Below are 16,207 nucleotides of genomic sequence, written 5' to 3'. Positions count from 1 at the left end.
TTTACAACAAATGTGTCACGTGAATGATGTTTTTCAGATTTCCAAATGGACGAAGGTTCATTTAATGAAATCAGTTACTCTTTGGAAAATGTTCTTAAAGAACACTGGAAGAAAACACATCTGCTACTGCTTAAACATTTTTTTTCTCCTTCTCCTCTTCCATACCGCAGGACCTATGATCACAGCCATCCCCAAACTTGAATGGTAATAAATAGTGACTTTCCGTCATCAAAGCCACACCACTTCTGTCAAGCATCAGCTATAGGATGCAAACTGACTCCTTTCTGTTTTTGTACTATTTACCTCATTTATTGCAGTCTATGGATTACTGTAGGAGGAATTCAGAGTCCCGATGAGAGTGGGCCCAGCTCCTCACCAAACTGTTCAAAGATTCAATGCAAATGAATTCTTTTTTCAATAGCATTCTAAAATGGACAACATGGGTTTCTCAAATGTTTGTTATGGAATATCAGAACTTACATAAAAGTGCGTTTCTTTTCCATGAATACTTACTATATACATTTTTTTAAAGTAAATGCTTTTAGTTTGACTCATGACAGTCACATATTTATAATTTTTGAATATTCATAACATTCAAAGGAAGTGACTTTCTACTGCTGCTGCTTCCTTTTGACAAAAGCCAATGAAAGTGATTTTTCTTCATCTAAGAATATTTTTCTGCCAAGAAAATAACAGAGTTATGGCTGAATTTCCTCCTGAATTGGAAATGGAATTCTAAATGTAATTTTCAAAGGGTGTGTGTGTTTTTGCTGGTACTGAAATAACTCTAGCCTTCCTGTTTACACAATCACATATCCTGGGATTACCCAGAGCTAAATTCAAACCCTGATTTGCATACATAGTCGAAGGATGAATTTAGGAGAGTAGCAAAATGATGGGGAAGAGATGGATAATCAGGGTCATTTTTCTTTCTTCCCTTTAAAGATTTTATTATCTGACTGCTTTTTCACTGATCCTCTGAACCACCCCATCCCCAGCATTGGTAGTAAGGGGTATTGGTGCAATGCTGCACCAGCCCATGCTTGGTTGGGTCAGTGCTCAAGTTACGGAGGAAGATAGAGGAGGCCCTTAATTAAATCCATAAGCACCACTGTGATTCTTCCTATCCCCCAAATTTAGCTATGTTACCCATAGCCTTCTAATAATAATAGCTAAGGGTCACAAAATATAGGCGAGTTAGGTCACCCTAAAATTTGTGACGCAAGTCAGTAGTACTGGAAAAATGATAAAATGGTCCTTGCATCTGTCATGAAGTCACCCCAGTGCGACAGGGATAAAGAAAGGCAAGGGAAGAGAGTTATCTCTCCATTTCCTTGAGAGTATCAGAGGAGCAAGGAAGTTAAGTGTAGAAGGAAGGGAACTGAGAAGGGGAGACAGGCAGGTGTTGCACATTTACAGAAGGATTGCAGGAGAGATTGCAGGAGAGATCGGACTCTTGTCACACTCTCAGGGCACAATCCTAACCAACTTTCCAGCACTGACCTAGTTGCAATGCAGCCCCAAGGTAAGGTAACAAACATGCCCTTACCATGAGGAGGCCTTCTTGAATACCTCCCCACTGCAGGACGCAGTGCACACCACTTTGGTACAGCTATGTCAGTGCTAGAAAGTTGGTTAGGTTGCGCCCTCAGTGACATAACTCACAACAAAAGTTCAAAAAATGTTCAGAACTGGATTTGAAAATCCCCCAAGCTATTTTTCAAAGGGGCATGTGTGTGAATAGTTCTATTTTTAGTCCTGTTTTGAGGCTGATTTGGAGCAGGTTGGCCACTATTACTTTTGACTGATATGGGCAAACTATGTTCAATGTTAAGAAGTGTCATTGTGTGTCCATTGTTGAACACAGGATGGGGTGTGGATTAGCCTTTTCCTCTCCATGTTGTGGTCCCAAAGAAAAATTACCCCCTACCCAGCAGCTCCTTGTCCCAGGAGGGAAGCTGCTATTGGCACCAATATCATCACATTATTTTGACCCTAACCAAGATAGGAATTTGTAATGAGTGATGGCAAAGCAATGCAAAAAGAGAAAGAAACAGGCTCTCCAAGAGGGGATTTGACTTCTATAACCTTTCTTCCCCTCTGCCAAGTGCAGAGGAAAGAGTAAGAGCAAATGCGAATGGAACATTGGGAAAGATCGCCAACATTCCAACTGACGAAAGGGGGAGGGCATTCTAGTACCTCTTCTCTGGTTATGCGTGCAAGAATCAGATGGTGAAGTCAGCTGAAAGCAAGTCAATAATGCCAGCGAGTTTAGGCCCCATTACTTACCACTCCTTTATTCTCAGATAAATGACTATGTAAACAATATCAGGGTTATCATCTCAGGACCATCCCACAAATCATGTGATGGCAAAGCTGGATGTGCTATCCTGCCAACTATACACTCAAGAGATAGCTGCAGCTACTGTTCTTGCAGGTGCACCTACACAAATATTGGCTGCATTCACACTTTTCATTTTTTGAAAGATGTTTTGCACTTTAAAAAAATGTAAAATGTGCAGCAGTTCTCAGGCATACAGAGAAAAATAGTAACTGTTAAATCATCAAGGATGGCCGGTGAAGGTGGTTATCTCAGGATAACTATCCTGAGGCAACAAATTCTGTCTTGATTGTGTAAAGGAGCCCTAAATCAGCACATCATGCACATCATTCATCACAGTTGCAAAGTTTTGAATACAAGGACTATTTTATAGTTAACAGAATACATGCAAATATAACTCATAACGTTCTTGAGTCTTTTAAAACTAAAGCCAACAAACCTCAGTAATTCACATGCTATAATTCATCCTTATTGCAGCAATACAAAAACTGTCTGTTACCCCTATGCATTTGAACTTGATCTTACCATCCCTTTGTTCGAGCACTGACACTGCCTCTCGACAGACTGTTATTATTCTATTGTCTCTTGTATAATGGATATCAATTTACCTCCAGTTTTATTTGTTTCACAGCTCAAAGAGATTTAAGGCACTTGTCTTTTAGTAGGTAAAGCAGCAACAATAAGACAATATTCTACTATAAGGATTTCAAACATTCATATTAAAATTAGATTTTACTAACATATTTCCAATTATCGATAAACTGCAAACTGATCCTCAGTTCAAGGCTGGTGCACAGGAAGTCCTGGCACGCGGCAGCTGCTCTGTGTCTCAGTATGAATTGGCTGCCAGCTCATAAGCGTTAGTTGTCAGAGCCTATTTGTCACTTCACCCAATGAGGGCAGCATTCAATCAGTCCACCTGTACATGCAGCACCAGCAGTTTCTCATGAATCTTTTCCCATGATCTGGCAGTGACTGCACTCTCAATTTAAATTACCATGCACCAATCAATGACAGGCTTCCAGTAGTAGGGGGGGGGGCAGAGTTGTAAGTGCAGCATGATTCCAAAACCTGCCGTGTAAGCTGCCCCCCTTGCTCTCAGAGCCTGTCTGGGGGCAAAAGCAACATGGAGGAGATGCCTCTATGTTGCTTTTGCTCCTCAGAATAGCCTGAGAGCGAGGGGGAGGGCCAGCTTACATGGTGAGTTTTGGATCCCTGCCACACATAGACAGCTCCACCCCTCCTCTGCCTCAGCTACGCAGGCTTCCACACCTGGCTGACTGAATGTAGCCAACCAGACCTGTAAGGAGCGCCCCAGGAACTGGATATGTCTTATGCTTTTGTTGCTTGCTGAAAACTGGAACACACAGGGAGGCTACAAGCACAGGAAGGCTAGCTGGCTATGGCACATTGCTGAGTGGGGGGCACATTTGATTTAGTGGGTCACAATTTGTGCAGGCCTCCTCTAATCCAGACATTTGAGTTTGGCTGAGGACAAGTCTTCACATGTGATATGTGCTACTACATCTTATGCTATAAAGTGTAACGCTTGTTATTGACTCCAAAGTCCCTATACAGCTACACAGACATTAAAGTGCCTTGTGTAAGCAATTATGTCTTTCCACTCTGAGAAGCTGATGCATAGTATTAAACCCAAGACCACAGAAGAAATCAGTGTTGGAGCTGGGAATAGAACTCAGGTGCCTGTCTATACTTACAGCCTGTGATATAACCTCTTGATTGCCATACCATCCATTTGCATACATAAAGCTTTCTACAACTCTTTGCAGAAAGCCCTTTGAAATGTTATAAAAATTGTCCCAAAAAAGAGACATTGCATTGTGTTTGGTCACTGCTATTTCACATGACAATATTGAAAAGCAACATGACAGAGCCAGTTAACACAATAAAATACAGAGCAGAATTTAAGTAGAAGATAATACATGTGAGTAAATTCATCAACATCAATGGTGCACTACTGAATTATTGCTACCTGAAGAGCTGAACCATACAAGAATCCATGCTTACTTGAATGGTAAGTAAGCTTACTTACAACAGACTTGCCTACTTACAACAACAAAGTTTATGTCAAGAAGTCAATTAGGCCAAACCAAGTCAGAAACATTTATCATAATCTCTATTTTCTTTCAGGGTGACTACACAGAAATTTACCAATACTATTCTCTGGTCCATAAAAGGAGAAAACAAATAGAAATAGATTGATCTAGTCTTGCTGAAGAAAATACTGAAGCAGAGTTTTATTATTGGCATTTGGGTATTCAATTCAACATTATGAATATCTAATTATTATAAATATTTTTCTTTAATTTCAGATTAAGCAGGGATTTCTTTCCATTTGTTGGTATAATTGTCACTGCTGCAGTATCACCATGATGGGTGCAATTTTGCAGGGGAAAAGGAGATGTCTTCTCCCATTCATTATAGGGATGCACCACAGAGCTCACAAACATAAGAGAACAGGAATTATTGTGCATTCCTTTTGATGCTCCTACTTTCCTAGATGTGAGCATATTTCCTGAGACATGTACCACTCATCTCTTCCAGAAGTCTGCTGACATATTGGGAGCAGGGTGGGAGAATTTCATGTATACTTGATGATGAATGATAAAAGAAAAACCTAGCATTCATTTTCTTTTTATAACTTTCAAACCCAGCTAAGAAGGTATAGAGTTATTTGTTCCCGCAAACAAAGAAAGGTTATTGTTTCCCAAATTTCAGAATAAACTTTGCCCATTTTTTTTTCAGTTTCATGCCTAGGAGCAGCCTATGGTCCTTATCTTCAGCACTCATTCAAACTTGTAAGAAGTTACAGATGGAGGAACTTCCTTTTCTGTACCAGGTTTAATGGTGAATGGTTTAATTATCTTAGGTTTGGTTAAGGATACCTATTAACCAAGTAAGAGATGGCTACTAATATAAAAAGTAGTAAAATATCCATTGAATAAAACAGATTCCCCCCCCCAATTTCTCAGCTAGTTCACACAGTACAAAAACACTTTTTAAAAATTAATTGCAATAATAAATAACATGAATATTGCACTTTTCTGTAAATGGACAATTGGGGGGGGGAGTTGTCTGAAAATGTGAGCATTTCTGACCATCCTAGAGTGTGAATTTGTATGGAGAAATGTGATGTGTGAGTCAGGCCAGAAGACATTTCCATGATAGACCAGCGGGTGGCAAACTCTGGCCCATGGGCTCAATCCTGTGCCCATGCAAACCCTTCCCCTGCATGAATGGAGCTTACCGTTCCATAGAGGAGCCTGTTATTGCCACCTCCGACCTCCCCAAAGTTCGTGCTGCCCAGCTGCTTCCATGTTCCCCCCAGCTGCTCCTGCTGCCCCTGCAGGTTCTGTATCTGGATTTCTCGACAAATGGATTTCCAGACACATCTGGACACTGTCTGAATTTCTGGCTGGGTGGTGTGAACTTTGGGGGAGAAAGGAGGCAATGATATTGGGCTGCCCAGCAGAACAGTAAGTTCTGGTTATGCTGGGGACTGTTTTTTGGAATGCAGCAGTCCCAACTTTGAAGACTGCTGATTTAGACTGCTGACAACATTCATCACAATCATATGAACTACCACTGACAATATTTATGATTGACCTGTTCATATAATACATTTGTTCATACAGATGTGTGCTCAGGAGTGGTGCATGTACCAAAAATGGACTGTGTGAATCAGCTCAGGTAGTGTTATAGAACATTAGTTAAATACTGGAATGCAAGAAAACAATTTTTGCCATATTTGTGTAAAAGAGGCACTTTTCCAAGTGGTGCTTCTCTTTTATTTAGCAGGGGGAAAGTAACTGCCTATTCACCCCAGCAGACTGTCATTTGTAGTGCCTATTTGCTGGTGTTTCTTCTGCATCTTTTTAGTTTATGAGCCCTTTTGTGACAGGAAAACATTTAGTCATTTGATTTTTTCTGTAAATTGCTTTGTGAACATTTTTGTAGACAAAAGAGGTACACAAATATTCTTATTAATAATAAGAGTAAGAATAGATGAATATTTAGGTTTTTCTTTATCTTAAAAAGGTAAAGGTAAAGGTAAAGGTTCCCCCTCTGGCGTTCAGCCTAACAGTTTCCGACTCTAGGGGCGGTGCTCATCTCCATTTCTAAGCCAAGGAGTCAGCGTTGTCCGTGGTCATGTGGCCGGCATGACTAAATGCCTCAGCACATGGAACGCAGTTACCTTCCCACTGAGGTGGTACCTATTTATCTACTTGCAGTTTTACATGCTTTTGAAATGCTAGGTTGGCAGGAACTGGGACAAGAAATGGGAGCTCAAACTGACAAACAACAGGCTTGTCGACTCAGTGGTTTAACCCTCTGAGCTACCGCGTCCCTCTTACAAACTACTTAAAAAACTATCTGAGATATTGAAAATATTTTAGGGCACAATCCTAACCCCTTATGTCAGTACTTTCCAGCACTGGCATAGTGGAGCCAATGGGGCATGTGCTGCATCCTGCAGTTGGGTGTCACTCATGGAGGCCTCCTCAAAGTAAGGGAATGTTTGTTCCCTTCCCTTAGAGCTGCATTGCCCTTATGTCAGTGCTGGAAAACACTGACATAAGGGGTTAGGATTGTGCCCTTAATCTCATAAGTAAAATTTACAGTAAAATTTACAGTCCTGTTATCAAGCTCATAATATAAAAATGCAGCATAACAATTTAATGAAATGGTGTTATGAGAAGTATAGCATCATCCATAACCACCAATGTTATTCACAGCGATGTGGCTTGCTCAACTCCTATTAAAGTTAGTTGAAGTAAAAAGTGTTTATCATCATCATCATCAGTATTTATATACCGCTTTTCAACAAAAGTTCACAAAGCGGTTTACAGAGAAAAATCAAATAACTAATGGCTCCCTGTCCCAAAAGGGCTCACAATCTAAAAGATGCAAAACACCAGCAGACAGCCACTAGAAAAGACACTGCTGGGGTGAGGAGGGCCAGTTACTCTCCCCCTGCTAAATAAAAGAGGAGCACCCACTTGAAAAAGTGCCTCTTACCCAGTTAGCAAGGAATAGCCAATAGTTTAGCAACTATTGGGGACAGTTACAAGAGTGTAGACTCATTAAGATAGAATTTTTTTTATATTTACATGCTATATGCATAAAACTTTAGGATAATTATTTAAGTTTTGGTCTTTGTTTTATATATTGGATTATTGTGAAGGCAGTACCTAACTATTTCCACAAAGGAATGAAACCAGTGAAGTGGAATGCATATAAGAAAGAAATTGCTATTGATCTCAGCCCAGGCCATAGCATGCCTTGCATAGCAAATGGTTTCCATTACTTTACTATTTAATGTGCAGTCGTTGCCCCTATCTTATGTTATCGGTCATTCTGATACTGTTCAATTTCTATCAGGCAACTCTTGGAGAAGGTTCATCAATAGTCGCCTTTTATAAATCAGGATGCCACCCACACAGTCCAAACTGTGTAATATGTATTTACCTTGCCTTACATCATGTTCCACTATTTAACTCAATTCATGTCAAATGTATCACCCTTCATTTTCAAATAATAACCAGAATCACAAAACACACCCAACATTTTAGGATAACCTTCGCTTCTTTCAGCATGGTCTCTTATTTGCTTTGTCTCTTCTGAAATGGTGCATTTTTCTACCTAAAGACAAATGACGTTACTTTTAAATACTCTGTATGTTCTGAAAAGCTTATAGTGAGCTATTTTTCTTTCATAACAACATAGTCAAATGCATGATTAGTTAACAATTATCCCATACTTCACTGTAATACAACATACATTAGATAGAAATATTACCTTTACCATAATATGGCTTTTTGACATGGCCGTCGCTGGACTTAGATTTCCTGTCATCTCCAGAAAGTTGTCTTGGAGACTGCTCCTCATATGATCTCATACTATCCCTCCGTCCAGCTTCCATTGCCATTTTTTCTCTCATGGCTTTTGCTCTTTCTGTTTCTAAAGCAATAGCTTTCTCAAGTAGTGTTAAGTTTCCTTTTGTCATATCAAACACCTCTTCAGATCTATCTGAAGTAATAGAGGTGGTGTCATCATCTCTTTCATGACAGCCATCCTCTTTTGCACAGCTAGAAAAAGTTCTAGATCTGGGACTCAACTGTTCTTCAAGTCTCATTAAGTTCATCATATCAGAATAATTCCGATCAGGTGTCCTTCCTTGAAAATCATCTTCTTGTCTGGTATGTTGGCGAGAATTCATGTTTTGCTGTTGATTTCTTTCCTGTGGGTTTGTCTCACTGAGCTTCCTGGCCAAATCAAAGCATTGGTTCCTCAAGCACTCCAAGCTGCTGAGACACACCTCCTCGTCACTCTCTTCCACCATTTTTTCTGTAAGCCCATTGTTTGTAGGCTTTCCTAGCATTCCATAGTTCATATTCCTATTTTCTTGCTGTGATACATTGTCTGCATAATTTCTGTCGTTAACATTTTCTGAAAGCACTACACCATGTCCTTGTGCTAACAATTTCAGGGAGTCCACAGTTTCCCTAACAACGTCACTGTCTAAATCTAAACTCAGCTCACTCTTACGACCAACGTTTTCATTTTTGTCACTATCATCTTCCAGGCTATTAGATGTATTGCTATTCATTTCTGATTCTGTCCTGGCTCTGTATGCTGCATCCTCTGCAATTTTGCCAAGATTTAATAATGACTTGGCTACCAGTTCATCATAATTATCATACTCATCATTATTGTTATCGTCTTTTTCTGTGTCTTGCATTCGAGTATTGTGACAATTCATTTGATGGTCTTCTGCATAGAACAAAAAAAGGAACAAAGAAAGAAAGAGAAATGGAAAAGAAAAGAAAGAAGTGGCTAGAACTGGAACTGTTTTTGCAGTAGCATGGACAGAAGAGAACACAAACTGTCTCTCAATTATTCCTTAGCATACAGTAGCTTTGAAACACTAAGAAACCAATATGAGTTTACATTTGAACTCTGGAATTAAGAATAGGCCATTGTTATACATTGGCATTAATTATCTTCTTTTACTAACTGCCCAATAAACTACTGGTAGCCATAGCAAACATGCTTTCCTGCAAACTTAGTATTTGAGATTATATTCTAAAATAATTGCAAACTTTTATATTCACCTTTTCTTTCTTATTTACAGCTTCAGAGTAATTACATTGTTCATGCTATTGTGTGTGTTCTTTGACTAGCTCCAGTCCTATTTTTTTCCTAACACAGCAGATGGAACAGGAGTTAGCACTATGGGATTTTTTTTATACACATCAAAGAAGGTTACTCATATAAGCACCAAACACACTAATTATATCATATGCAATACAACCACATTCTCCCAGAGGACCTGGAGGACATGGGGCAATAGGGGAAACACAAACTAATGGATGTTTCAAATAATTAGAAGTTGAATGTTGGATTCTGTTGCATATCTCAATACATAATTTTAAAAGACAAGCATAAAAAGACATACACATGCATCATACGCAAGCATTTTAACTGTATGTCCAAATAAAGCAAGTAACAATCTATACTTTCCGTGGTATTAAAAAAAAACTACCTTTTACAATGTTAGAATGCACTTGCTAAATTCTGGTGAGTGCTTATAATCATGTGTGCTAAATAATCAGAGATGATGTCTTGTTGATATCTCTGCTCCTATAACTATTGCATAACAGATAACTTTATTCCGTCATGCCTGCTGGAACTGCTAAAAAGGCTTGCAGTAACACAGAAATGAAATTTTGTCACATTTTTAAAACACATCAAATCATTGTAGTTAATAAACATAATAGGAAATGTAGTTTTCCTCTCCATTACACAGAGAACATCCTCTGTCTATATAAAAGCCAGTCCTTTTATATACCAACACACTTTGCTGTCAGTCAAGAAACAGCACACAAAATGCAGCTATGCTTTTTGGAAAAAGTTTGATTCTCAACAGCTAGGGCAGGTGGGCTCACTAGATGGGAGGTTTAGCACCTCTCCCTTTTTCTGGTTCAGCAGCTCTCCCTTTGTCTTTTTTAGGGAAAAGTCCAAGAAGGAAAAGCACAACTCTCGGGACACTGTTGTGGAGAAGGTATAATTTGCCCTCAGTATGTGGTGTGGCTCCCACTGACAGGATCCTTCAAAGGAGTGTAACAGATGTGACACATTGCACACCAAGGAGTGCCCTTGCAATATACAAACCCTTCCCCACAAACATTTCATCCTGAACAATGATGAATATTTTTCCTATTTGCTGCAATCACAACTGAGAAGGAATCCTCCCCTCCTCATTTTTTAAAAAGGATATTCTTTTGTTGTAATTGAAATGACTAATAAACCTACAGCACAACTAGTCAAAATGAAAGTCAATAGAGCTATGTTGATTTGTGCTAGCAGAATAGCTAATTAATCCAATTATATGTATTCAAATTATTTTTGCAATAATTGAATAACAGTTTCAAATCTGATGGCACTGAATTTGGTACTAGAAAAGAGAACATGTGGGCAGGGAGAAAAGAGAACAAGAATGGGAGAAAGAAAAAAATGGAAAATATCAGGTTACTTACAGTGCAATATACTAGCCTTTGCTTATAAAAAAACATCAGAAATTTTTTTTAAGCACCCTAAATCACTGGGAAGAAAGAGATAAAAACAATATAAAGCTGAATATTTCTTATTCCAATCATTTATCAGTGTTAACTTCATTCAGTTTGGGAATTCTAGAATGATGGCAGATTTAAGTGCATAATCTGCATCACCTCTTACACCATGGGGAGGTGCAGTTTGGGGGCCACAGGTGAGGCAGAACTGCCCCATCAGCATCTTCCAAAATGGCTGCAACCTAACCTGGTGATTGTAATACTCCCACTTGCACCTGGGTAAGCGGGCAGAACATGTGCACAATCACCGAGTTAGGCTGTGACCATTTTCGGAGGATGCCAATGGGGTGGTTCTGCCCCACACTGCATGTCCCTGTCTTACACATGTCCCATATTAATGGTTTATCTCAGTGGTCCCCAAACTTTTTAGCAGTGGGACCCACTTTTTAAAACAACATTCTATTGGGACCCACCTAGCTTTACAAGACTTTAAAAAAAAATTCAATTTATCAGCTCCTCAAGCCTCTGTTTTTATTCTTTCTACTATGGTGGGAAGGCCTGCCTTCTGGAGTATTTGCTGAGTTACACATTCATCAGATTGGGACCATTCTGGTGGCCCTGCATTCCTCTTTGCCTGACCTTCAATAAGAGCCGAGGCACTGTCAAGAAACAAGACATTCATAAGCAATTGTGCACATGCTGCTCCATTTCATTTCCCATAGGATTGAATACATTTTCCTTGTCAGTTATCAGCTTGTCAGTTTCACGGCCCACCAAAAATAAAGTCACGACCCACTGCTGGGAACCAAGTTTGGGAACCATTGGTTTATCTAATTAAGCTGGATTCCATACATATTTTGCCATTTTATCATGCATTATAGTTAGGGTTCAGTTCTGATATGATAAAGTCAATTAAGATTTGGCAGGTGTGGTAACCCGGAGAAGCCATTCTGCTTCACACATTCTGATGACTTCACCACATTACAATTCACACAAAACGGCTGCGTAAATTTCCACTAAAAGTTGTTCATCATAGTTTGGCTTAATAGCAGAAGGCTAACTAGTGAATGCATTTCTGCTATCCATTTTAAAGTTTTAAATCTGATGCGTTCAAGAAAGCAGATGCATGAAGTGTGATAAAGTCTAATATAAAAATCAATACACTCAAATGATCATTTGGTAAAATGAAATGGTAACATGTAGGCCTTAGACTACTGAAACTAGTGCAATACTGTAAATATCAGAATGGCAGCCCAATCCTATTCAGCATAGGTGCAGTGGGGGTGCATGGCCCACACCCTATCCAGGGCATCTTACCCCAATGTCTTCTCGGGGTAAGGGAAGAGCTACATGAAACTGCAGTGGGAGATCATCTGTAGATTTCGAGTGGGGTGTCACCAATATGCTGCTGACATCAAACTCTATCTTGCCTTGCCGTCCCGTGCAGGCAAGTTCTAGAGCACTGTCTGGAGGTGGTTGGAGTCTGGATGAGGGCCAACAGACTGAGACTGAATCAAGCCAGAGGTTCTCCTGGTCAGGAAATCCTTGATGGAAGTACCAGGTCATCTGCCCACTCTGAATGGGGTCGCATTCCCCCTGCAGGAATGGGTGTGCTCCTGGACTCACAGCTCTCCCTGGAGAGCCAGGTGGCAGCGGTGGCCAGGGGTGTGTTTGCCCAGCTTTGGCTGGTGTGCCAGCTGCGGTCGTACATGAGTTGATTGGACTTGACCACAGTGGTCCATGCCTTAGTGACTTCATGACTAGATTATTGTAACACACTGTATGTGGGGCTGCCCTTGAAGACGGTTCAAGTGGGATATAAATCTTTTAAATAAACAAATAAAAGAAACATTTGTTCCCTCACCTTGTTTCAAGCCCTAGCCTGGCCAATGGGGTGACTTGAATCTGCAATGGCAAAACCACTCAGCAAAATCGCTGGTGCAAATCCAAGGAGCCCGGTGTAGGGCTTTCAGGCCTAGGACAGTAGTTAGGATATAATGGATGCTTCCTCCACCATGCCTGCCCCCCTCAGGGGCCTGAACCATCCCCTCCCCATCCTGAAACACCACATCCCTGCATCTGTGCCACCCCTCTAGCCCTCTGCCACTTGGCACCATACTTGGCATGGTACTTGGTACCATACTTAACAGTAGCCATTCCTCAATATTCAGCACTGACAGGATGGCGCAGGCCTTCCTGCTGGCGCTTCTTCCTCACAAGGTGTCAAATCCCCCCTCAGTCATGAAGCTTCCTGGGTGACCTTGGGCCAGTCACTTTCTTTGTCTCACCTACCTCACAGGGTTGTTGTGAGGAAAAAAGGAAGAAAGTAGCTATGTACACCGCCCAGAGCTCTTTGGAGGAAGGGCAGGTATAAAAATTTGAAAAATAAATAAAAATAAAAAGTGCTTTACAGTGCTTTCGTGACAGCCAGTACCAGCGCAGCAACCGCTGCACCGGCACTCACTGTGGATAGGATCAGGCCGTAAGAATCATGAAAATTAATGGCATACATTCAGAATAATCATTGCTGACATTCTTGTACTACCATATAAGGTACTGAAGAAGACACAAGAACTGCAAAAACAATTACAGAATTGTGAGCTGCTACAAAATGCTATTTTCAGAAACCTAACTAACACCAGTTCCCTAATGTGAAGAGGACAATTTACAGGTTTCTGTGTCTAGGTCAGGCTGCAGCTTGCAGTAGGATGGTGATCCTTGTGTTTAACCTCTGGGGTTGCACAAATGATGCTCCTGCAGTTTGGAGGTGTGGTTAGCAGCCCTGTTGATTCAGACAGCAATGATCACCTGCTAGACAGGGAGAGAAGCAGCCACTGCTCTCAGTGAAAAGGATTCCTCTGTTTGTAGGAGGTGGCAGAATTCCTGCATTCAGTGCGTCAGGGTTTTGAGATTAAACATACATTAATAACATATTCATGCTGGCTGAGGTGTGTCAGCACTGTCGGTTCTGATTGCACCTGTCACCTCTCAGCTGGAGAAAAGGAAGAAAAGCATTTGTCTAAGTGCTTCCTTCTCCCTTTCTAATAGGTGATCAGTACTGTCAGATAGACAGCCTTCTGTGGTTCTCTGAACTATTATCTGTCTAAATCTAAAAGCATACTAGATATCTGCACATATAGACATACTCCATTTTTATTTGCACATCTCAAAACTGGTCATTGATGCAACGATGCTTTTGGATCCCTTATATTGTTGTGGTTGGCAGAATATAATTTTTAAAATGGGACCATGTAAAATGGTAACAAATGGGAAGGATATGCAACACTTTGCCTATATAGGCTATATGGCAGTGAAAAAAAAACCCAATCCCAAGATATGAGTCACGTACTGTATGAGTGAAGACATGTAAATTCCTTTCTGAGTATTGGTGATGCTGGGTGAAAGCTGTAACTATAATACTGTTTACTCTGTTTGTTTGGTTCTATCCATTTCATCTCTCCTGCCCGTTCAACCCTAAAGAGAAAAAAAAGTGGTGGAGGAGAAGAAAAGTATGAAGTATAAATTTTAGATGAGGGAAGCAGGGAATAAATTATTTGAATCAAACTTCAGTTCTCCTCTTGGCATTTTCTCTTTAACTAGCTTCCCTTACAAAAATGCAACTATATCTGTAGAAAACGTGTATTATTTCTATGTAGTAGCTATTTCTTTCATACCATGGGATCAGGACCCTGAAAGCTGAAGTGTCTCCATGGAAACACATTGCATGTCACAAGCATGATGTTAAACTTCTGTCACATAAACATCTTTTTTTTTGTTTTTCATTCATCATCATAGCCAGAAATTATTGCACAGACATAATTTTCAGAGTCCTAATCTGCAGAGAGAGCTATTTGAACTGAAAAACTGAGCTAGTGGAGAATGGTGATGAAAAAATTGCATGGACAACAAAACATGAGAAATATCTCAGCAGAGATACATGCAATATGATGCGGTAGTAAGGGACTTCTGTTATAGGTAAGGAAGCCAAGCAGAAGCCATGCACAAAGAAGCAATGAAGTTTCCATTTCAGTGGTCTAAATAAGTGCAGGTTTTTTGAAATGATGGTGTGATACAGTTTGCTGATATCATACTTTGTTTACTAAGACTTGGAAAGTTTTTTTTGGTTATTAAGAAACAAATGTTTGCAACATTAAGAATTTGGGTTAAAAAATTTTTTTGTTTGTTTTAGAAATCTGTAAGGAATTGTTGTCATTTTAACAAATTAATGTCACCAAAAATGTATAAGTTTTGTCTGTCAGTTTTTAAGTACTTTGTAAAATAGAGCCAATTTCATTATATTGTTCAAATACATATTTCATTATATACTTCATTATATTGTTCAAATGAGATACACCAGGAACACCAGGGCAGCCTAAACCTATCCTGCACCAACTTGTGTGATGCAGCACCGCTAGAGGTGTGTGAGCTGCATGCTATTGTGGGGGCATAACCAGACAACCTGGGAGAGGTAAGTAACAGTCATTTTTATTTATCTCTCCATAAGCCCCCTGGCTGCTACTGGGTCTCCTCAGACCTATGCCAGCTGTTTAGGAGCCTCAAGGGGCATGTCTGGCCAGGTAAAGGGGGGCAGGATCTTGGCACATGTTGCTACCACCAAGATCCTCCCCCCCCCCACCCCAAACCATCTCTCATTCAGATTCAACCTGCTCCCTGCCACAATCCCCTTGAACCATTCCCACTGCTCTCACATGGGCTGGGTGGGTTGGTGTCACATGCACAAGGCCTCTGGGCATTTGCACTGGTGACCCTGAAGTTCACAACAGTGGTGTGAGTTTTGCAGTGCTGGGCCAGGACTTATGGTAGGTCCTAGTAGGACTTATGGCGAGATCTGCAGCCATAGGCCCAGGACAGGATTAGGCCATAAGTAGACATTGTTTGGAAATTCTTTCTGATTATGTTTCTGTCATTTGTTTGATAATAGATTTATAGAATCCTCCTTGTACAATTGACATTTAATATCTTCTAGTTGTCAGACCAACTATTTAATTCAGCAGTATTCTTCAACTGTGAATTTTCATATGGATCATACATGCTTAATATTAGGAGAGGGCAAAATCTCTTAAAAGGGGAAGAAAAAATTTGGGTTATCAAAACTCTTTTGGCGTCTCTCAAAATTCCCCATAAATTTCTCCTGAAGAGCTTTGAAATATGCTTTTAAAAGGGAAAATCTACTGAAAAATTAAGGATACGATGACACCCTCCCAACTTTCGCTACTTATTGAATGTCAAAAATCTCAGCACTACTCCACAA

The 16,207-nt window shown here is 40.2% G+C and overlaps 1 protein-coding gene across 2 annotated transcripts in view; it reads right to left on the bottom strand.

The window, feature by feature from the left end:
• Positions 1–16,207, bottom strand: part of MYT1L (myelin transcription factor 1 like) — a 162,895-nt gene that overhangs the window by 85,146 nt on the left and 61,542 nt on the right. Inside the window, exon 6 of one of the 2 annotated variants that reach the window (XM_066640307.1) lies at positions 8,162–9,136. In XM_066640307.1, coding sequence (XP_066496404.1) covers positions 8,162–9,136 — 975 coding nt within the window. The remainder of the gene's footprint in view (positions 1–8,161; positions 9,137–16,207) is intronic. The other variant, XM_066640308.1, reaches the window with a different exon arrangement.

Source organism: Tiliqua scincoides, chromosome 1 (genome assembly GCF_035046505.1).
Source record: "Tiliqua scincoides isolate rTilSci1 chromosome 1, rTilSci1.hap2, whole genome shotgun sequence".
Taxonomy (NCBI): domain Eukaryota; kingdom Metazoa; phylum Chordata; class Lepidosauria; order Squamata; family Scincidae; genus Tiliqua; species Tiliqua scincoides.
Note: the sequence above shows the minus strand (reverse complement) of the source record. Positions and strands in the feature narration are given on the sequence as shown.